A 23,644-nucleotide genomic window follows, 5' to 3' on the forward strand; every position below is an offset into this window, starting at 1 on the left:
CTATAAGTGCATCCAATATTTCCCAAGCGCACTGCCAACAATGAAATGTAGTATCACATAATCTCCACCTACCGAGAGGGCTGGGTTGCCTTCATCCTCCACAGTGACCACCAGCTGGTAGAACTGTTGCCTCTCACGGTCTGGAGGGGAAGGGCGAGTGGCGATTTCCCCGGTCACTCTGTCCATCCGGAAGGTTAGCTCCTCATTCCCATGAGTGATGTAGTAGGAGAGGACGCTGTTGAGGCCACTATCCCTGTCAATTGCTCGCACCTGCGCCACTGCAGTACCTCCACCCACATTCTATGAGTACATGGGGTAGGGTGGGGGAGTGTGGAAAGAAATGACAATTCAGTTGGCATTTTTATTTAGAAATATTATAAGAAAGCATACTCCTCTCCAGAACAACTGTGCAGTTTACATTAGATTTGGATTTAGGATTACGCAAAGACTACCAGCATACATTATATTACAACAGCCAGGCTAAATCAGCCATAAATACGGTGGGAAGAATTATTCTCTTCTTGGAGCTCAGTGTGGGAACCACAAACATTTCAAGCTGATTAACTGAACATTTCACCAAAGCAGGAGTCCCTTCAACCTGTTTGAGAAGTCACACACTGGGCATAGGCAAAAAGTGGAAGTATATGGACTGGGTGTTGGAAAACTAGAGTTGGCTTCTTATTCTGGACTTGGTCTGCAGGCAAACATGAGCAGCCACTTGCACAGGGCAACAGACCAAATTCAATCAAGATATAACATAATAAAGCACAGTCATGATAATTTAGATAATGTAATAAGCAAGCTATAAATAATAATGACATGTATATACCCCTTGACCACAAATAACATTTCTATTTTTGAGAATCCCATTAAGATACTCTTGCGTGGCAATCAGGTTGTCATTCATTCATTCATTCATTCATTCTTATTTATTTATTTATTAAATTTATTAATCGCCCATCTGGCCAGTCACCCAGCCACTCTGGGCGATGTACAACAATAAAAACAGTTTATACAATAAAATTCAACATTAAAAACATCACATTTCTAAAATTACCCTAGCCCACCCCAAATGCCTGCCTTGAACAACCACGTTTTTAATGCATGGCGGAAGCTCATTAAAGAGGGGGCATGGCAGAGTTCCCTAGGGAGGGAGGTCCACAGAGTGGGGGCCACCACATTCTTTGTTTCTTAATTATAAATATCCTATTCTTGGGAAGTTTCTGCATAACAGCTCATGCACTAAAGAGGGAACATTCTTGTTTTTTTAATTTTTAATTTTTAAAAACCAATACAATAGTTAAAAAAAAATTATCAGAAACCACAGATCAGGAGCGCCTCCAGTAGCACCAGACAGGCCACTTAACAAGATCAGCCTCGGATGGCCTTCTCTCTGTCCCATCAGCCAGGACAGCTAGACTGGTGGGGACGAGGGAGAGGGCCTTTTCTGTAGTGGCCCCCACTCTGTGGAACTCCCTCCCTAGGGAACTCCGTCATGCCCCCTCTTTAATGAGCTTCCGTCGTGCATTAAAAACGTGGCTGTTGAGGCAGGCATTTGGGGTGGGTTAGGGTATTTTAGAAAATGTTTTTATTGTAGAATTTTATTGTTTTATTGTATGTTGTACATCGCCCAGAGTGGCTGGGTGACCAGCCAGATGGGCGATTAATAAATTAAATAATAAATAAATAAATCACTTTGGGTTGAGCTCCTAGTCATCAAGAATGGGGCTTCAACACATTTCACTGGAACGCCTTCTATTCTCTATGATTCTTAGATTCTGTTGCCCAGTTTCTATGGTTCCCACTTCTAACCCCTCCTGCTTTCTCACTCTGTATATGAATTTTGCAAATATGCAAAATGTGAATCCTACAAAAGACCAAACACTACAGTCAGACTAAACTCAGCATATCCAGTACAAAATGTTATTTTCATTGGCATCTCAACTCAATTATATCCATTTTGGGTGCACTCCTATGCATGGTTAGATAGAAAAAGTCCTACACCTCCCAGTATTTCCCAGGCAGCATTGCTGGCTGGGGAATGTTGGGAGCTGTAGGATGTTTTTTCTGTCTAAACATACAAAAGGCTTGCACCTTTTATTACCTAATTTATGTGGCTGGCCCAAAGAACACCCAGCTCTACTAGGACACTGCTGCTTACAATGCCTTTCACCCAGAAACACCTTTTTAAAGAATATTCTCAAGCTAATGTCTATATATGTCACAAAAGCTGGTGTACCCAGAACAAGGAATGTATTGAGGTTAGAAGCAGATCTTCCTTGTGTGCAAACAACTCCCATTAAAGGGACAAGAGTCAATACCATCAGCCTGTGTGCAGAAAGCTTGCAACCAGAGAAGCTTACCTCATTAATGCTAACGTTGTATCCATATGGGTTTGCAATGACTGGTGGGTTATCATTAACATCCAATACATTAACGCTTAAGGTGTGCTCTTTCCTGCGAGGTGGAACACCTCTGTCAGCTGCTTGAATCTGGAATGTAGGAAAAGGGTTATATCCAGATGGAAAGATCATAGCCTTGGTCAAGCTTCTTCAGATAAACATCTGAAAGCCTACTCTGCCCCAGTCCTCTTTAGTCAGTAGTTGCTAGCAGAGGTGTGCATGGCCACTAAGAGTTAATGCTAACCCTGATTTGGTGCTTTGGAAAATAGCCCAAGTTGACTTGGACTGATCTAGAGGGAGTCCACTTCGACCCGGGTATCAATCTCGAACAGAGATTCAGAAAGCTGAAGCTTCATGCCTCACATGAACTATCATGGAATTTATTTTTTTTAAGCTAAAAAGGTTTTTTTATTTCTCATGGTCAGAATTGGATGGCATTTACTGGTATAGCTCTGTAGCAGTCCCTTAGGAGGGGATTCTGTCTGCCAAATGGCAGAAAAATAGGTGTAATGGTTTTGTGCTAGGTGCTTTTACAATTTGTTTTTTTAAGGGAAGTGCCAATATTTCTTTTTAATTTTTTTGGCAGAATTGGGTGAAAAATGCATGGACAGTTGTCCCTTTTGCAGGGATCAAGCCTGCCAATTTCTGAATGATAGCTGGGGTGGGGTGGAGTGGAGTGTTGTGCAAGAGCAGCCTTGACATTTTGAGGATCTCCAAAGGAGGACATGCTTACCCCCTATGTTCCTTGTGGACCATTGCTCTGAATATGATAGCCTAGAGCTGTCTCTAAGTAAAAAAACTGAAAAGTTTGAGAAAGACTGGTTTAGTGGTTCACGTAGAAGGGAAGTCCTCAATGGGTGTGTGTGTGAGGGGGTGATTCACTTCCCTGTCCCTCCTTCCATATCGTTTCAGGCAATTAGTATGAAAATTGCACACATCATAAAGGTGTCCCCATGCAAGAAAACGGAAAAGTTTCAGGAGGATAAGAGCAGGGGCTAGGGAGTTATAATGCTTGAAATCCAGTTTAAGGCTTTTTCATAGTGAAGCATGGTGGCACTGGAGAAATGGCCATCTCACGGTCCCATCCTTGCGCTCCCTCATCTCATCTACACTGGCTGTCCCACTTGATACAGAGTGAACAAATGAGAGAAAGGGAAGATAGTGATAATATTTATTGGAACTCAATAGACCTCAAATCCCTCTCCCAAAGCACAGTCATTGGAGCTTCTGGTAATATGTGCCCTAGGATTAAAAGGTGGACCTATCAGTCACTCACCTTCACTCCCTCCCTCCCCACCTTACCCCACTCATCAGCACTTTGGAGAAACAAAACAAAACAAAACAAAACAAAAAACACTATTTGGAAAGGACGCAGAATATCTCCATCTCTGAGCATAAATCAGAAATCAAGCCTTGTTCTGGCTGGATTTTAGTTCTGGTGACTTTGGAGGGAAGCTTGTTTTGCCTCAGGAAGCACCAGAACTGGTCTGAAGTGGCCCAATTCTGCTTAAGCTTCGGGCTTCACCTGAATCCAATGCACATCCCTAGTTGCCAGAGCACCATTTTGTCCCCACACCTCCATTTTTGTCTCTTTAGCTGTCAAGTTGGCAAGGTCCTTGCTAGTGAAATAATTGGTCATACAGTAACATGCAGGTGGCATACTCAGTGGAATGACAGAGTCTCTAGACAACAAGATGGATAATCACATTTTATATAAGCTGTTTGTGCAGATCTACCAAATGGGTAATGAAATTTGGACGGTGGGCATCTCCCAATTACCTTTAAGGTATAGTGCTCTATCAGTTCCCGGTCCAATGGTCTGGCCACAAACACTTCTCCATAGGTGTTGTTGGTTGTATGGATTTCAAAGGCCCTGCCTAAGTTTCCTGATACTAGAGAAAAAGCAACCTGTACCCAAAAGGAAAAGAGAAAAAAAGTACAATGATGGATGGAAGGATTAAGGGAAGTGAAGGGCACTATGTCACACTGCACAGAGGGAGAACAAAATTATATTGTCTCATATGTATCTCATATGTAAAAAATGTCTAACCTCATTCAAGTTCCAAATCAGACTCTGTGTACTGTTGTGAGTAAAGGATGAGGCTACAAATGGTCATGACATCTCATAGAATCACATGTCATATTAACAGCGTTTAGTACAGCCACAATACGTTATGGACAGCTGATCATCAAATTCTGTCCCCATCTATACATTTAATTGAAAGCCCACAATTTAGTTATTTTGTGCATGGAAATACAGGATTTGTAATTCACAGTGTGTGTGTGCATGCATGCACATAGGACTAGAAAAATAAAGGCAGGGGTTTATTAAAAAGTGTGTTAGTAGGAAATAAATGTGGACAGTTACATTTAGGGGAGCAAGGAGTAGGGATAAGTGAAGAAGTACTTTGCACTTAAGTATTTTAGACCATCACTCTGGGAGATAGTGGAGGACAGGAAGGCCTGGCGTGCCATGGTCCATGGGGTCACGAAGAGTCGGACATGACTTAAGGACTGAACAACAACAATTTTAGACCATGGCTACATTAAATTCCCATATAGAACCCCCATGTTTTGAGTAGAACCTACAACCCCATTTTCAGCTTTTAAATTCAGCATTGAAGTTCAGAAACTTGCTTTTAAATACACACCTGGAAAGGAAAGGTTCCTGCTGTGCAAGGACCGGGTCATTACTGACCCCTAGAGGGACATCTGCTTATGCTGGCGTTTTCATGGCAGACTATAGCGGGGTGGTTTGCCATTGCCTTCCCCAGTCGTGACTACCTTTCCCCCAGCAAGCTGGGTACTCATTTTACTGACCTCGGAAGGATGGAAGGCTGAGTCGACCTGAGCCGGCTACCCGAGACCCAGCTTCCGCTGGGATCGAGCTCAGGTCGTGGGGAGAGTTTCGGTTGCAATACTGCTGCCTACCACTCTGTGCCACACGAGGCTCTAAATACACACCACCCATGCTCAAATCCCACCGAGAATTCTCCCCGTAGCACTTTGCCAGATGTTTTTGTCTTTAAAAGCCCTGATGTTTGAAAACAAAAAGGTATGGTGAAAATAATGTAAATGGATAACTAACAATGACCTTGTGAATTTCTCCTTGGTGCATAAATTGGTGCACCACACAGTAGATTCACTATAAATTCAAAATGAAGCATATGAAAGCAGCTTTCATCCTGCTAAGAATGAAACTGGGAAGTTCATATCAGTTAATTAATTCAAGTAGCAAATTAAAGGGAAGAAGAAGAAGAAGAAGAAGAGCCACCCCATCTTAAGTGCATAGTGCTTCCTGTTTAATATAGAAAGAACTTCCTTTTGGTACATTGTGGTGGTGAGAAAGCCACATCTGTTTTTCTTTTTTCAGGTTTTTCAGGTCCATTGTCCCATCTGTCAGCTGTCAAAAGCTTCTTGGCACCAAAGGAACTTGTTTTAGACATTATTTTTTTTCTTGTGATCTTTCACAGCCACCTGCTCAGCCATTGCTCTGAGTTATGTTTAGAGGTAGCCCTCTCGCCTTGCAGGGAAGCTGTACTGCTGAAGATCAGGCCCTTAGAGCCAAGTTCAGATGCTGCAAAGTGCTGAGGGGAAGAAGAGCAAGTTGTGCCTATAATGTGGGATAAGTGGGACTCATAGATCTGATTGGTGATGAACTCTGCGAGTTCCAAAAGGCTTTGCTGCCTTTTGCCAACAATCAAGCAATTTTGCCAGCTGCCTGGCAGTGGCAGCAGTAGGAATATATTCTCCAGACAGGAACATGTGAATTGGCCCTGAAGGAGAAACAGTGTCTATACAGAGATGTATTGAGCCATTCATAGGATGAAGTTGCCATTTCACTGCTTCCACTGGCTACACCTAGAAAGGCAAGTGGGGAAAAAAGGTCCAGGATGCCCGCTCCCTGCAACTACAAGATCCTGGCAGCGGTGGACACAGCAGGAGCAAGAAGGCTTGTCTATGAGGATCCCTGCTGTTCCATTTGGCCTCAGCAGAATTCTCTGCTGCACATACTAAGTCTTTCTTCAAAAATTGCAACATGTCTACATTCAAACCGTGAACATTGCGATCTTTTGGAGCATCTCCTAATCTCAATGACAATCTTAACAGAGGTAATCTGAAATCTAGGGATCCTAAGTAATGTATTGCTTTATATGAAAATCTCAGAGTTGTGGTTAATGTAGATATGTAAGAATCTCATCTTATGTTCAGAATTCTTCCTTGTAGATAAGACTTAAAACTATGTATCATAAAGGAAAGACTGAGAACTTAAGCCCTGTGGGCAAAACTCAGCTGTTTGTTCTTTGGCCACTTGAAACTTCCCCATAATCTATTCATTAGATTTTTACCTTATTGTGTTTCTCACCTATTAGTGAAGACCTTGTGAGGTAAAAGTGACACTTTTAAGAGTAAAAAGAAGGCTGGCTAATGAAGCAGGCAACTCCAGGATCCTGAACAATGCTGATTTTGCATCTTTTAAAGCTTCTGTTAAGTACAGGAGACTTCATGTCTTTCTTTGAATAAGAGCAGTGCCAGAGAAAACCAGACGATGCTTCCCCTCTCACTCCCAGCAAAAATGTTCTATGGATTCCATCTGAATATTATTTTTTCACTAAAAGCGAAGGGAGCTGGTAACATATGTGTCTGTGTATATCTGCTTACACATACATGAACGCGCACGCGCACACACACACACACACACACACTCATCATTTAAATCAACACTTTTACTTGTGCTTGTATGCCATGTATGCCTGTGTAGGCCAATTTAAAATTAGCACATTTCTCCCTTTAGACCAAGAACAACCCTGCACCCAACCCTATAAACCCAGAAGCTAGACTGCAAATTTTTAATGCCACTTTTCCTCTTTAAAATGTTTGATTACGATGACATGGATGATGTAGCTGTTTGGAGCTGGTAGTTGTGGAAACCAACAGGTTCCTCATGCCAGCACTTTGCTCTCTAATGCCCTGCCTGTGCCAGACAACAGATACTCTGGGGTGTAATACAAGACCAGGACCATTCTCCATCAGTCCATGAAGCTTCCTTCATTGCTGTTTCTGTGACCATGAGTAGTGTGCACATCTATGTGGAAAAAATCACAAGTTCAATCCAAACAGGAAGTAAGCAGTAAGAATGAAACCAGTTCGTCATAACAATTAGAGGAAGCAAACAAGTTTACAAATTATAGCATTTGTTTATTGCTAATCTTTTCACTGCTAATCTTCAGACATTTTATGCACAAGCTACGCATTCCTTATTGCCAGTCCCATGCATAAAGCACTGACTGCCCTGAAGGGATATAAGCAACCTGTGACTGACCATTCCATTCCATTCCATTCCAGCCCCCCTCCCCCCGTGGTACTTCACAGACAGTATACATTTTGAAGCTACACAATCATGGCTACCTGCCCGTTGTTTCCTGCATCAGGGTCCCTGGCCAAAACCAGAGCAATTCGGCGTCCAACAGAACTGTCCTCTGCTACACTCACAGACGAGTCAGAAGTAATGTCAAACTGTGGGCTGTTGTCATTCTCATCCAGTATAGTGATAGTAACCTGTCCAATGGAGAATGCAGATGTGAATAAGAAATTTCACACAAAGTGGGGAGGGGTCAGGGGTGTTGGATAATAGGAACAACTCTGCATACTTCCAGACACTAGGGGATAATAGAGAATATGTCTTGTTCGGTTCCTTTTTCCTGCTCCTTCCCCTTCCTCCTTCTCCGCTTTTCTCTGCAACAAGTGCCATGCAGTGTCTCCAGAGAGGAAGCAAGTAACCCTATTTCATGCCTTCACTCACATACACTCATGAACCAGCTTTAGGTGGCGGGGTTGTAGTGAAACAGTGTTAGATAGCCTTCTCTGACGATGTATATAAAAACACTAATAAAGTAATGGCGCAATTCTATGGAGATAGTTAGCAGCCTCCAAAGTTGGAGGCTGCCAAGTATCTGATGCAGGGCAGCCAGAGCACGGAGGTGATCCTTGCCTCTGTGCTCCGGCTGCCCTGCATTTTTGCTAGATGGGTGATTTCACCCGTCCAGCCACGGTGCTTCCAAGAAGCAGGAAGAATGGAGGCCAGGTGAACATAGGAAACTGCATAACGCAGTTTCCCTGGTCTCCTCCACTCCCCACCCCCAGGACCGCCCCCGTTTCCCTGTCTCTACTCTCCGTTTCTGAGTGTGAAGATGTAGCCAGAACAGCGCTGGCTATGAGGGGGAACGGGGAGTGCGGTTTCTGGGCACTGAGGCCGGATCCCTGTTTCCAACTGTAGATCCCAGAAACTGAACACACCTAAGTTCCCCCAGATGTCTAGAGGACATAGGACTGCTCTCTTAGTTGATCTACACTTCTTTTAAACTGGCTCTAGACTGCATTTATTGCCTCCAATAGTAGATGCTATGGTTCCACACTTTCTCTGTATAAAACAACTCCGCTGTAAGTCACACCAGACTTTCCAACAAGGGGGACAGTGAATAGTTATTGATTGATGATAGCCTACTGTTGTAGGCTAGTTTTTTGCACAATCAGAACAAAACAGAGCTTACTACAAGATTGATCAATAAAGACTAGACTGGAAATGTAAGCTGGTTTAATGAATGCCAATTTTACCACTGAAGGATCCATGGAAGCTATAATTCTAAGGTTGCCTCCAAGACTGACAGAAATACCCACAAAAGCTACATTTTCCAGGGTTCCTAGGGATTAAATCATGGCAGTTAACCTTGGCATAAAAACTGGCATTGGTACAGGTGCAGCCTCCTTGCCTTCACTGCAATTTATTTTGGTTAGATGATGCAACTCAAGGCATAATGCCTATCTCAAAAGGTGGAGACCTTAGACTGAAAGACTAGGTACCTCCATCACTTCTGTATGTTTGGAAGAACAATGGTCTCAACCAATGTATGTTTACTCAGAAGTAAAGTTCTCTCAATTCAACAAAGCTTACTTTAAGTGTGTACATTCAAGTACAACCAGGCAGTTTGAATGTAGGGGGTTCCTCTAATACCCACACCTAAATAAATTCATGACTCATGAGCTCAGAGTCACCCTGAGAGTATTCTCAAGCTGTGTTTTCTAGCATTAGCTAAAGGAAACGCTTTCATGTCTAAAAATAACTGTATATGCATACACAATACACAAAGGGGGAGAAAGAGAGGAAGATGCTTTTAGTTATGAGTTTCTATTTACCTGGCTAAAGTCTCCAGGTGCAGGATTAGAGAACGGCTGACCCCCACTTCTCCTTTTCTCTCTCTTTGACTGTATGTGATTTTTATTCTTGCAGCAAAACAAACAAACAAACAAACAACAACAACACAAACCCAGTCCAAAGAGGAGACATGCTTCTCTGCTTCAAGAATAAGCAGCTACAGCTGCTGAAATGAGTGGCCATTTGAACAGCCAAACCTGGCTCCTCTAATCCACCTCAATTCCTCCCATTGTTTACTCTCATACAGCCCCTTTTCTATCACAATACCCTAACCTTTTCCACAGCCATGATCAGAGATACAAGACTTCCTTATTATTCCTTTACATATTCCAGTGCTGTGTCTAAAACCAGGTTTTGAGGGCTGAGCCCTTCTTCAGATTAAACTCAGGACACTGGAGATTACAGAGCTAAGATTGTAAAGGTACAGAGCTTCTTTTCTGAAAAAAGGGCCCAATTTACTGTTTCTAATATTTTAAGGTAGCCAGAGTAGTGTAGGGTGGACACCAAAAGCTCTGGGAGAAACAATACTCTGCCTCTAGCCCCCACTCAGTCTCAAGCCTAGGAAAAAGGGATTGTTCAGGAGAGTCATAACTTAGAGAGTATGTGTGGCATGGATGGGTTTTTCTCTCCAAGGAATGAAATGGCCACACCTTCTAGGATGCTTCTCAGAACTCTTCAGGACAGTGGGTCATTTGTTTAGTTCATGTTCCTGGAACTGTGGACTGTTTGACAAGACAGGACAAACATCTATCTTAAAGGGATTCAGAATACTTGCATTTGTATTTGAAAGCAACTCTGGTTCTCTGCATAGCTAAGGACTATTTCATGTTCTATTCTGTCTCAAAGTACTAGGTAATTCTAAAGCTTTCACACTCTAGTCCAATAAATGGGATCCATCAGCTTACACATTTTGCATCCTACATTACACCAATTGTAAAAATGTATGGCAGCAGCTATTTGTGTGAAAACCATCAGGAAATATCAAAAGCAGCAAACAAACAAAGGAAACATGACCACAATGGGAAAAGAAACCCTCTTACCTTCTGTTGGAGGGAAGCACAAAATAGAACACAGAAGAAGAAGAAGAAAAAGAAATAGTAATTAGATTTTCTTCCTTTAAAACAAATTGTATTTAGTGCTTTGGGGAAAGTCAGTTGAGGGCCAGAGAGAAAGGTACAAGGCAGAAAGGACACAGGTAAACTGTGTCCACAGTCCTTTGTTGTTGCTTTATCAGTACCCTTCAATCATCTAAGATACATGGCCTCCTCAACCATTTTATTGCTATGTCTCTCGACCAACTCCAGATTTAACACACAGTCCTATCTGCAAATACTGGTGTATTTCCACCAGGCACAAGTCTCCATTTCCCCCTGATCTCTCTCCCCCCCCCCCCCCCGAAGCTGCTATTTGCCCTGGAACGGAAGCTGCATTTAATGTCACATGCAGTTTGGCCCTCGATCATACAACTTTGCACTGCACTATTTCCTTCACATATCCCCACTCCCCACACAGGCCCCATGTGTCAGTAGCTGCCCTAATACACTTAATCTGCTGACATTTTTTTGCTGACAGTAATATGTGAGGAGAAAAGGAAAAACAGGGTGGAGATGAAGAAGGAAATCTCAAGACTAACAGTGCAATCCTATGCATTTTATTCTGACATAAGGGTTCCAGCTTAAGTTTTATTATATTTAAATTATTTTTAGCACATGTGTTTTCATGAAGTGGATAGGACATTCATTCAGACAAAAAATGCTTCACTTGGTTCATATATATGTTCTTTTCCCAAAATGGGGAGGGGAAACGCCATCCTGAGACCATGTATGTACCCTTCTTAAATGGTTTATTACCTTAATTTTGTCACAGTGAAATTCTAAAAATTGACTAGGAAGGTGTTTAGAAACAAAAGCATACAATACCTAAAAAGCTGCATACAAGACTCAATTGGAAAGTGACATCTTCTATTTGGACTGAGCATAGATTGTCTCTAAAAGGTTACAGGGGTAGAAAAAATCATGCTAACACACTTTAATGCTCAAGTAAATCCAATCCTGAAGGAAATGAACCAAGGCAAAGAAATCCCATGCAAAAAATACATGATCAGGAAGGTCAGTCTGTGAATATTTTGTACAAAAAAACTAAAGCCAATTATCTTACTGTCTTCTAGAGGCCTGATGATTTACCTAAAATGATCATCTGGGCAACAATTCCAATTTTTAACTAACTATTCCCAGTGCCAGAGTTATTTCTCAAATGATTAAACTGAATTTAAGTGGATTGCTGTCAGAAATATGTCTGGATTTGGAAAGATTGGCATCATTTAATTTACATATTTGGGACAAGGTTAATGTACTTAAGATGAATGTCTTACCACAGGTAATTTATGTATTGCATAATATTCCTCTATATATTCCCCAAATTATATACAGAATTTCAGAAGTTATTTGGGCAGGTTCTCTTCCTCGGTTTTCACTTAAGAGAATGAAGTTGCCAATTAGGGAAAGAGAATTTTATTTTCCAGATCTTGGTCTATATCATAAGGCTTATCTGTTATCTTGTACCAATGAACAGAAGATACCTTTTTTAAATTTAACACTCCTCCATGGATTGTTTTGGAGTCAAACTATTTGACACTTCTTTTTGGCTGGATGGCACTACGATCTAGGCACATTAAAAAGAAAGGGATTGTTCCACGCACAATTTTGGCAGCTAGAGAAATATGGCATATAATGTCTTCTCAGCTGCAGCTTGACTCTTATTCTCATGGGGGAATTCTGACTTGAAAACAGAGAAACAGTTTTTTTGGGGGAAGAATTGGGTTGATAGTGGAATTTATACTCTAGATCAGCTAATAGGAGTGAATGATAAGTTTTTACCATTTTCAGTATGGCATAGTAAATATCACTTATCAACTAGTGCCAGGTGGCAAAATACTCAATTATATCACCAGCTCTTGGTGCCTATATATGGGCCATCGCTAATGAGTGCTTCAGCACCTCCTATACTGTTAGAGGCATTAATTGGCTCTTTAGAGAAAGCTAAGCCTACAATAGTTGTTTATAAATGTCTTTTGGAATGTAATAAAGTGGATGATTCAGCCTGTTAGAGAGGCATGGAATAGGGAATTGGAATGTTCTATAAAGCCTCATCAATGGAAAGTTGCCTTAGCTTCCACATGTACTATTTCTGTAGATTTAAAACTGAGGCTGATTCAGCAAAATATGGTGCTTTGTGTATATTGGACACTACAGGGGATGATTAAGAAAAAGCTGGCTAGCTCTGCTAGATGCTGGCTATACAATGCAGATAATGAGGCATATGATGTGGGCATGCCCTGTGGTGGCTTCCTTTTGGTCGGAAGTTACTACCTGCATAAATTTTGCTCTTGAAAAATCTGTGATAATTGCAGATGCTCATGCGCTTTTAAATTATATTCCTGTGATGTGGGGATTATCAGATGGACAGACCAGGCAGACTCTGAGAACTCTAACAATTGCAAAGAAACTTACACACCAAGCCTGGAAAGATAAACACCCACCACTCCACTTATTATTCAGTAGACTGAAGATCGTACTGCTCTTGCTGAATTTGAACACATATCTTACAGTCATCAGTTTTGTCTAGATGCTTATTTAGACATATGGTCTGCTTATATTAACACATATATTTCAAATAGAAGTATCAAACCTTTCAATTCTATTAGTTGTAAATTAATGGTGTTGTGGACACTTATTGAGATTGGATATGCATTTATTCTAGTTTTTCTCACGTTGTTGGTGCTATTGTTTGTAGTTCCCCCCCTTTGTTATAATTGCAAATAATTGCAAACAACAACAACAACAACAAACTAACTTTCCCCAGTCTAAATTCTACATCACATGAAGTATACAAATTACCCACAACTTTGCTTATAACGAAAAGAGTGGGTTGGTTTCTTAGGCTGAAGAGACAAACATAGTGGGAATGGGTGTCAGGGAGGAATGCTTGTCTGTCCTGGTAATTATCAGCATTTACCTAGAAAAGGTAATTTCATATCTGAGAATCACTAACTGAAACTTTTCAGAGGATGAGACTGAGTTCAGTAAAAGGGATGTATGGATTTTGTTAAATCCATTCTGTCCGTGTTTTGTGGATTGTCAGGTGTCTTTCATTCGGTTGTCCGCTCATTGACAGAATCAATTTTTTTGTATGAGAAATTCATTCATTTGCAAATGTGCATTTGCACAAAAACAAAAAAAAACGGTCTGCAGAATCCAAACAACTCGGAAAAAGCCGTTCCTCTGCAGAAACTGCAGGATGGATTCATAGAAATCCAATCTCATTTGAATCTTTTGGGGATTTCTCTGACATTCAGTATATTCAGTAATGTTCTAAAAAGTTTTACTGGGGCAACAGTAGAATAGAACAGAACAATTAAATAGAAAGATGAATGGGGCAAGGAAATTCAGTCACCATTTTTGTGTATTGGTCCATTTGGGGCAGGGTGGGGGGAACTAAAGGTGGGCCCATGGGGGCAGTCATCTTTTTTACCCAAGACCGGCCCTGGGGATGCTGCTGCATTGTCACATAGCACCTTTCCCTGGATATTCTATGCCTTCCAGGAATGTGGCCTGGAGCCTGCAGAGAACCTCACTGCTGCTATGGGGTGAGGCTTTTTTTTTTAAGTGCAAAGAAAAAAGAAAACTCAGCCACCTTGTATATGTATACTAAACTAAAGCAAGACCCCCCCCTTCTTAGAAATTAGCCACCCCTGAAAGGAGCCAAATCTGCCCCCTCTGTGGGGACAAATGGTCCCCTAAAAGTGGGGTAGGAATTTTTGACACAGTGCTAGAAAAAACTCAGCTAGCTTTGAAAAGAATAGGCAAGTCAACATTCCCTTACACCATACAAAAGGCACAAGATTACAACAAAAATAGCTCACCACAGTTGAGTCAAGCTTTGGACCTCCATCATCTGCCACAACTGTTAGGGTGTAGAAATCTCCCTTCTCTCGATCTACTTGTCCTTTGACTGTGATCACACCCTGCCAGGAAGAAAATAAGTGCATGAAGGGCCTGGATTCCCAATGTCAGGGTATTACCTGAGATTAAGGTAGTCCACCAGTAAACTACTTACAGTGATTCCATTTATTTTGAACAAAGACAGAGCTTGGGCATTAGTATTGGGGTCAAACTTGTACGTGATCTGGTTAAGATTGTCAATGGAGCGGGCCTGGACTCGCAGGACTTCAGAACCCAAGGGAATGTTCTCTGTGATCACTGCTTCATATGTGACGTTTGAGAACTGCACAGCCTCATCCAGTTCATTGAGAAGGCTGACGTAGACACTGCAGAAGCCTTGATTTTGGGGGGGTGCTTGATCTGTGGCTGAGACATTCATCAGGTAGCTGGTTTTGGTCTCATAGTCCAGATAGTCAATTGTGGTAATGAGGCCGGTGCTCTCGTCAATTTCAAACTTCCCCTCTGAACCTGAGATGATTTTGTAATTCACCAGACCTCCATTTCCTAGCAGGAGAAAAACAAGTTTAGAAGATGTGTGGCACATGTAAACCAGAGTAAAACTGCGTGGCAATCTGGGGTGAGAGTTTGGAAACGCAAACACATATTTAGAGTTTACAAAACAACTTCTAAAGATAAGTAACTTCCCTTGACTATATAGTGCCCTTCAACTTCAGAAACCCCATTCTCCTCTCTATACAATATACTGGCACTTAGTTTTCTATATTGGTTAAATCCTGCTCAATGCCATGATGAACACAAGTTGTGATACTCCTGCAATGACTCTGCATGGCAGGCTGTCTCTTCCCCTGCTCCTCAGTGCAGTTCTGTCCTGTGCAGCTGAGTTTTCTTCTAGATTACCCAACTGAGGTACAAAACAAAGTGTCCTTGTCCTTGTTCCCCACTGAGCTGGACTACTCACAGACTGAAGGGACTAGAATAGTGGGTTTACACCTGCATTCGGCTCTCATTCTACTTGGATTCTATAGCTGCATGAAGGCAGCATACATGCACAGTCTTCAGGAAATGTTGCTGCCTTTGGGGGTCTTAATATTATGTACTTCTGCATACCTCAGGGTTCCCCCTGGTATGTGTGGACATTCTTTTTGTATGTGGGTGCTACTTTGTAACTTTGCTACAAAGTTGTCAACACTCGACACTTAACTATTAGATGAAGTAATTCTACTCCTCTCAAGAGACCACCGAAAATAAAGGCGGGACAGAGGAGCAAGAGATTACAGAGAACAAACACAAACCATGGAGAGTCACAATGGCTTGAAAAATGTAACTGTTGCGTGCAGTTGCTGTACCTGTGTCTCGATCTGTTGCCCGGACAACTGCAACAGATGTCCCGATTCCAGCAGTCTCTCGCAAACCCAGCCGGTTATATTGCCTTTGGGTAAATACTGGCACTTCATCATTGACATCTTCCACATAGACTATTACCTGAGAAATATTAAAACACAAATAATTCTTTTGCCTGGAATCTGTTCTGGAAAGAGAAGACACTATACACGATGAAGAGGAGGAGCCCAGATGTGGATACCAGTGCAGAGAATTCTGGCGTTGTAACTGACTTCAAGATCAAATCCATGTGGAAATGTATGATCATCCTCTCATGCCTTCCCAGTACAAATAAACACAACCCGTGCCACGACCAGAGCAAGTATATTGTAGAAAGGAACCCGCAGTGCAGTTATCTCCAGATTATTCAAGCAGGTAATCGTTTAAAACCCACAAAACCTAGGCTCTTCCCCTAAATAACAACCAAGACCAGAAAACTCCTTTTCCACGCAAAATTAGTTAGACTGTCAGCATGTGTAACAATGAAAGGTAAATGGTATGGTCTATAAAGCCATACCTATAAATCCATACCATATAAATCCATACCACCCAATATCCTGTCTCTAGCTGTGGCAATTGTTGTTCCTCCAGAGGAAAGACAAAACAACCCAATATCATATGAAAAGGGGAAAAAATCTTGTTCTCAGAGCAGTACAAATCAAGCAAGCTGAATAATGGAATATTCCATTCCATTTCATTTCATTTCTGAGTACTTTAGTTAGACTCTTCCTAACCAGTCTCGGTAGTGAGTGTTTGTCTATGATACAGCCATAACTCATTTATTAGGAAGAGTATAATGTCATGAAAAATGGATTAGAATATTCCTGGATGAGCACAACATAACTGAAAACCATGCTGCACATCCATTAGGGTAGTGGTGGTAGTGGTATCAGGTTGGCTAACACTTTCCATTATGACTGGGGTGCAAAACCTCTTTCAGCCCGAGGACTGTATTCCATCTCAGACAAGCTTTTGCTGGCTACATTCCAGTGGTGGACTAGGCAGAAGGCAAGGGGGGGGGGAATTGTCAAAAATACCAGCCAGCATATTATAGCTTCAAGCTCTTACTGTCAGTAACAAAGCCTTAGGAGAGTAATGTCTACCTTTTAGGATGGGTGGGGGGGAACTGATGGGTGGGGGGGAAATCCAGGAAACTACCAAATGATCCGTGGTTGGGGAAAAGGGGGTAAGGCCAGGGGAAGGGGCCTGGCCATCTGGGAAACCCTGGAGGGCCAGATTTGGACCCTCTGAGGGCTGGATTTGGACCCTTGGAGGGCCACATTTGGTCCCTGGGCCTGAGGTTCCCCACACCTGCATTATAAGATGCTGAACACCCTTGCAAATCCTCTCATCACTGTTGCAATTCCTCTTATCTGTAGCAGGCCTTTGAAATTAAAAACAGAGGGAACCCTCAGACCTTCCCCATGCTCATGAAATTCCGTTCAAGTTTAGCAGGATAATAAAAATAATATTTCTCATTAAATAGACTGTTATGAAATGCCATTGCCAAATGATAAGGTCAAGAACTGCTAGGAAAAAAAAAAGCACTTGCATTCCTCACATTTTAATAGGTTTCTCCTACCACAGAAACGGTAACAGAATATAGGATGTGTAGGGAACTGAACAGGTCTTCTGCTGCCTTTGCCAGTGAATGTGAGGGTTGAGGTACTGAGGAACAGCTCCACCCCGCCCTCATGCCTCCAACAAAAGTTCTCCATTTTGAACTTGAGATTCACCTTGACCTCAGAGCGCCACAAAATTTGGCAATGGAATGAAACTAAAGAATCCTGACTGCAAGTATCATAAAGAAAAATGGAAAACTTGCATGCCCAAATCAGAAAACCTGTTAGATGAACCACAGCTAGCCAAATATTCTGCTTCTTTGAATACCTTATTTTCTGATATGCAAACCACTTAGATGCTATACAAATTTTTGCCTATAGCCAGTGAAACCATTTTCAATATCATGTACACTCCCATTCAGCTAAACATTTAATTATCAAAATATGTTATATGCTATCCCCCACCTGCCCCAATTAAGCAGAAGTGGTGCATTCTGTCAGGGCCAGGTGGGCCAAGGTTGAGGGTGGTTGTATCTGAACTGGGAGGGGGGCAGACACTGAAATCAGTGGCTGGAAAAGCTGGAGCCAGAAATTCACCAGGAAGAAGCTCCTGCTCTGTTGACCTGAAGGGAAGAGAGCCATGACTGACACCAGACCTGGCAAATCCAGAAGGTGCGTGCTATCTGCCAATTGCAAGGGCTGGTGTTGCACACCCTTATTATCTTCTAGTTCTGAAGAAGGCTCTTGAGGCCTCAACCAACACAGTCCACAGTAACTCATGAGGCTACGTCCTGCCCTCAGACCCCAGGGTTTCTGAGTCAAGCTCCGGGATCCCATACACACTGGGCGAGTTCGCATGTCATGGTAAGCCACCCTGAAAACAAATCACGGTGACTTGTTTATTAACCCACGCTGCTGCCGACATACTATAAGCCACTCCTTGGTTGGCCATGGTTTGTTCCTCCGTCTTCCCACTCACTCCTGGCATACATCCCAGTGTCCTTTGTGGCACAACTTTTTTTAAAAAAGAGTAAAACTTTGTTAAATCCATTCCAGCTGTGTTTTGTGGATTGTCAGGTGTCTTTTTATTTTTTATTTTAAACTTTCTGGAATTGTATGCATATTTCATCAGTAGAAAAGAATCAGAGACAAGAAATATACATTCTACCCCACCCCCATCCACAGGCTAAAGCATGAAAGTGTGGATTTTGGTGGGATATGTGCTTTTTAACCTCCTCCCCCCACACACACTCTTGGGGAGATTTGCACACATGCACATTAACTAATGCATATCAGTTAATGCGAATGTGCACAAATCTTCCCCAAAGAGAAAAAAAGGTTAAAAAGCACAGATCCGCTCCAAACCCACATTTTCATGCTATAGCTTGTGGAGTGAGGGTTTCACATGTCACAAGAAGCCACTCTGAAAACAAGCCACCCTGAACTACTCAACAAGCAGCCATCAGTTCTCAGGGTGGCTTGTGCGTGGTTAACAGACCATTCTGAAGCCACCATGCTGGGTTTGGACATCACAACAAGCCACTCTGAAACAAACAAGGCAGAAAACCCACCATGGGTTGTCGTGTGATGCGAACCAGGTCACTGTGTTTGGCATGTGTTGTTTTTGAAAGTCATTATATATTTATTCTTCTTATTTGTTGCTAATTAATTCTGAAAAGCGACCAAATTCATCCTAAAGAAGCACTCCAAATTCTATTAGCCAGGCAGCAAATAATCTGCCAATGTTTTTAATCTCTGCTGAGCCTATGTACAAATATGCTTAGCATTTCACACCATAACAAATTGTAAACCTGACTCTGCAAAAAAATCACTGCTAGCTCTACTATAACCACCACAAGAGGTTTTATTGTACTGTAGTTTCTCCCACCACCTCAAGACAGCCCTTGTAGTATCCGGAAGAGGCATTACCCACCCTAACAGGGCTTCTCATTGGTCCTTGTTCACTATTGTAGGCTTCCACCTCAAGGACATGGGAAGAATTGCGTTCTCTGTCCAGGGGCCGTAAGCCCCGCATAACCAGTCCACTGCTAGGGTTGATCCGGAAGTTGTTGAAATTGTTTCCTGTTGATGACAAATAAAGACTGCAGAACAGTATGTACCTCATCTTGGCAGTTTCACCTGACAGTATTTTTTGTGAGGTATCTTTATTATAGGTTACTCTACCTTGGAAACAAATGTGTGAACCTATTTATTGGAAGCAAAATGTTAGTGCACCCTAATGCACTCAGACATGGTTTAGCTGCTTCAGGATATAAAGAGAGATGGAGTAACACAAACAGGAGGATTTTGTTTTGGTTTTTAATTAATAAGCCAGTTTAAGAACAACGCTACAGACCTACACAAAGACACTCAGACTAAATTAAAGGATTAAGCATCCTTCTCATTGTTTAATACTGCCCCATCCAAAGACGCGTTTCTTTTTTTTAAAGAAGTATTACGTGATGCTTTGTTATGTGCATTTGCATATAATGTGTAATTTGCCCCTTAGTTCAGACATGTCATTTGCAACCTTGTTGGCTCAAGTTATAGCCAGTGCTATAATGTTCACACTTGCTTACTTCTTTCTCTTTCATGGCCTTACAGGGTAATCCTACATGGTTCTACTCAGAAGTTAGTCCACTGAGTTCAATGGGACCTACTCCCAGGTAAATGGGTATAGGATCGCAGACTTACGGAGTAATTCTATGCATGTTTAGACAGAAAAAGTCCTACAATTCCCAGCATTCTCCATCCAGCCATTTTTCTGTCTGAACATGCACAATTGCACCTTTAGTCTTCTTCCCTCTCTTCTTCTCTTCCAACTATCCTTTTCCAACTGTGCTTTTTCAAATACACCCCAAAGTTCTCCCCCCCACCCCCCACCCTAGGCCGCCAAGCTTCCAGACAGGCTTCCTATTGGCTGTCCCCAAGATTCTATCTTCAGGGTATTACATTTCTCTTTTTGGGTCATGCTTACTGCATCACTGTCCCAATCTTAGCAGATTTACTTGGAAGCAAGTCCCATTATCAGCTGAACTTACTTTCAAACCAGTGTGCTTAGGATCATGATCTTAGAGAATTAGACGTTAAGACAAGATGATATAATGTAAGCCAGTTTCTACAGTATAGTTAATTTTGAGGGTTATGAAGAATGAATTGTACAGTGTTAGTGATTTCAAAGAGGGAAGCCTACTGTAATTTCATTACAGTGAAAGTCACATATATTAGAAGTGGATTTCACTTGGATTTATGTCTCCGAATAATTAAGTTTAGAATGGGGTAAAAAGCTTGGAGCAGTACTGATAAGGTAGCTGGAGTTAAGGTAAGTCCATAGGTGGTCAGTATGGTTGCCCTAGTTCAGGGGTAGGCAACCTACTGCCCTCCAGATGTTCTGAAATACAATTCCCAGCCAGCATAGCCAGCAGTGTGGGATCATAGAAGTTGTAGTCCAAAACATCTGGAGGGCACCAGGGGGTTTCTCCATTACAACGGATGTAGAAGCGAATGGAGGATTACCCGGATTTTTTCAAGGGATCAGCTTTGGTGTGCTTTGGTCCTCCACAAATGAGTGCACCGCACCAGTATAAGTCACTTTATAGAACATACTTGCAGGTGGGATGGGGAGTTTAGAGTGAATGTCATCTGATTGGCAGGGGCTGCTCAACTGATAAGAGAGGCTTCCTCCCACCCCATCCAGGCTCTCTCCCCCTTTCTCCTTTGATAAAATCATTCCCCTTCTCTCCCTCCCTCCAGATTACTTACTCCCTTAAAGCAACAATCATTACAGGAACACAGTGTTCTCTCTGCCCCGAACCTGCTGAAGCTGCGAACAATCTCCTTCTCTCTCTCTCTTTCTCTCTCTCTCCCCACCTCCCCCCGCCGCATTACTTACTCCCTTAAAGCATGAACACAGTGTTCTCTGTGCCGTTTTGAGATCAATCAAAGCTTCAAAACTTTGACATTAAGGCTCCTAAATGCGTTACTTTGATTCATGGGAATCTCAGTAACTTTAGGAGTCTGCATTTCAGGAACAAGCCTCATTGACCACAATGGGAGTTACTTCTGAGTAGACACCCATCTGTTTGTGCTGGGAAAGACAGGGATGGGAAACAAAGGGATGGGAAACCCAGCCCAGCCCCCTTTTTAACCCAATATTGTGCAGGATCAGATGATCGAAGGTGTAAGTAGTTACTTCTGAATAGCAATAAACCAAACAATGGAGACTCGCAGCATTGAGATCGCGCTTTACAGCCTGTAGGGAATTAGTGCTTTAAAATGTGCTATTTCAATTGAGGAGGATCTTTGTAAATTCTGAAGTGCACATTCAGGGGACAAGCCTCACTGACGAAAACGGGAGTTACTTCTGGGTAGACACACATATGTTTGTGCTGGGAAACACAGGGATGGGAAAAACAGGGACAGGAAACCAGCCCCTTTCTAACCCAATAGTGCACAGGATTGGATGATCAGAGGTGGAAGTAGTTACTTCCGAATAGCAATAAACCAAACAATGGAGACTCGCAGCATTGAGACCGCACTTTACAGCCTGTAGGGAATTAGTGCTTTAAAATGTGTTATTTTGATTGAGGGGGATCTCTGTAAATTCTGAAGTGTGCATTCTGGGGACAAGCCTCATTGACCACAATGGGAGTTACTTCTGAGAAGATACACATACGTTTGTGATGGGAAACACAGGGACAGGAAACACCCCTTGACCAGGGTCACAGTGAAGGCACACCCCTGGGCAGGGCTGGCATACCTGAGGTAAATGTGGGGGTTGGGGCACACAACAGCTACACTGTGGAGAATCTGATTTAAGGAAAAGAATCGGACTATAAGCAGTCTCAGGAAATACATTTTTCTGCAATAAGCTGTGGGGTGGCTGCTGGATGGCCACAACATCATGTATCCCAAAAAACCGGCAAACGCAGCCAGCTCGGAGTAGGTCACTTATGGAGACACCCCGCAGGTTACCTACCCCTGCTGAGTTGTTGTACGAGTGTCCTATGCTAATTTTTTTAAAAAAATACAGCTATCCAAAATATATCAATGTATGACCATATCTCTGCTTACCTCTGACAATCCTGTACCACACACGGCCATTTACACCTTCATCTGCATCTGTAGCTTTCACCTTTGAAAACAAACAAACAAACAAACAAAAGAAAACAAAAAGAAACAAGCAAACCATTAGCAATTCTCATACTGTGTCAAATGCCAATTCCTCGCCCTATCAATAAATTTTATTATGGTCATAGACCAGCAAGAATTCTTCACCATATATATTTATTTATTCATAAGATTTGTATCCCACCATCAGTGTTTCTATTCCTAGGGCAGCTCACAGTTAATCAAAGTAAACATATAAAGCCAGCACATAAAAGTTGGGGAAATAAAAACGGCCTTTGCTTGGTAATGAAAAGACAACAAAGTAGATGGGGTGCCACAACTCAACTCAAACAACCCTTTCTCTAGTCACCATCCAGCTCACCTCATAAGATGAGGGGACCCCAAAAAAGCTCTCTGAAGATAACCTCAGTATATAGGCTGGGGGAAGGCAGCCAGTCCTTCAGGTAACCAGGTCTCAAATCATGGCTTTAAAGGTAAACACCGGCACACTGAATTGTGTTCAGAAATGGGCTGGCAGCCAGTGAAGTTGTTTGAGAACTAATGAAATATGTTCCTATTGGCTGGTCCCATTTTGTAACCAAGCAGCTGTGTTTTGGACTAACTCATGTTTCCAAAAAGTCTTCAAAGGCAAGCCCAGGTATAACGCATTGTAGTAATCTAATCTGAAGGTCACAAGAGCATGGATACTTGTTGCCAGGCTCTCTCTGTCTAGGAGTGATCACAACTGACACACTAGATTCAGATGGTGAGTGGTGCTTCATGCCACAAGTGCCCCTTGGGCTTCCAGTGACAAAGCTGGATCTATCAGCATCCCCAGATGGGAAACATGATCCTTTAGGGAGAGTGCAATCCTGTCTAGGCCAGATTGAACACCACTTTCCCAGTCAGACAAACCACCTACCACAGTACCTCCCTCTTGTCAAAATTGGGTTTCAGTTTATTGTCCCTGATCCAATCCCTTACTGATCCCAGACTCCAATTCAGTACTTCCATCAT

At 42.3% G+C, this 23,644-nt stretch overlaps 1 protein-coding gene across 1 annotated transcript; it reads right to left on the reverse strand.

Moving 5' to 3' along the window:
- LOC146350729 (cadherin-23-like) lies at positions 1–23,644 on the reverse strand. The gene is made up of 10 exons (XM_084845646.1): positions 23,558–23,644; positions 22,592–22,652; positions 19,452–19,600; positions 15,923–16,058; positions 14,731–15,119; positions 14,537–14,638; positions 7,812–7,961; positions 4,182–4,310; positions 2,364–2,492; positions 1–300 (listed from the first exon to the last, which is right to left on the reverse strand). Exons 1-10 carry the CDS (start codon positions 23,642–23,644, stop codon positions 1–3), a joined length of 1,632 nt encoding a protein of 543 aa, XP_084701772.1.

Source organism: Heloderma suspectum, chromosome 3 (assembly GCF_057233095.1).
Source record: "Heloderma suspectum isolate Gila_16-S chromosome 3, 16-S_ref, whole genome shotgun sequence".
Classification (NCBI taxonomy): domain Eukaryota; kingdom Metazoa; phylum Chordata; class Lepidosauria; order Squamata; family Helodermatidae; genus Heloderma; species Heloderma suspectum.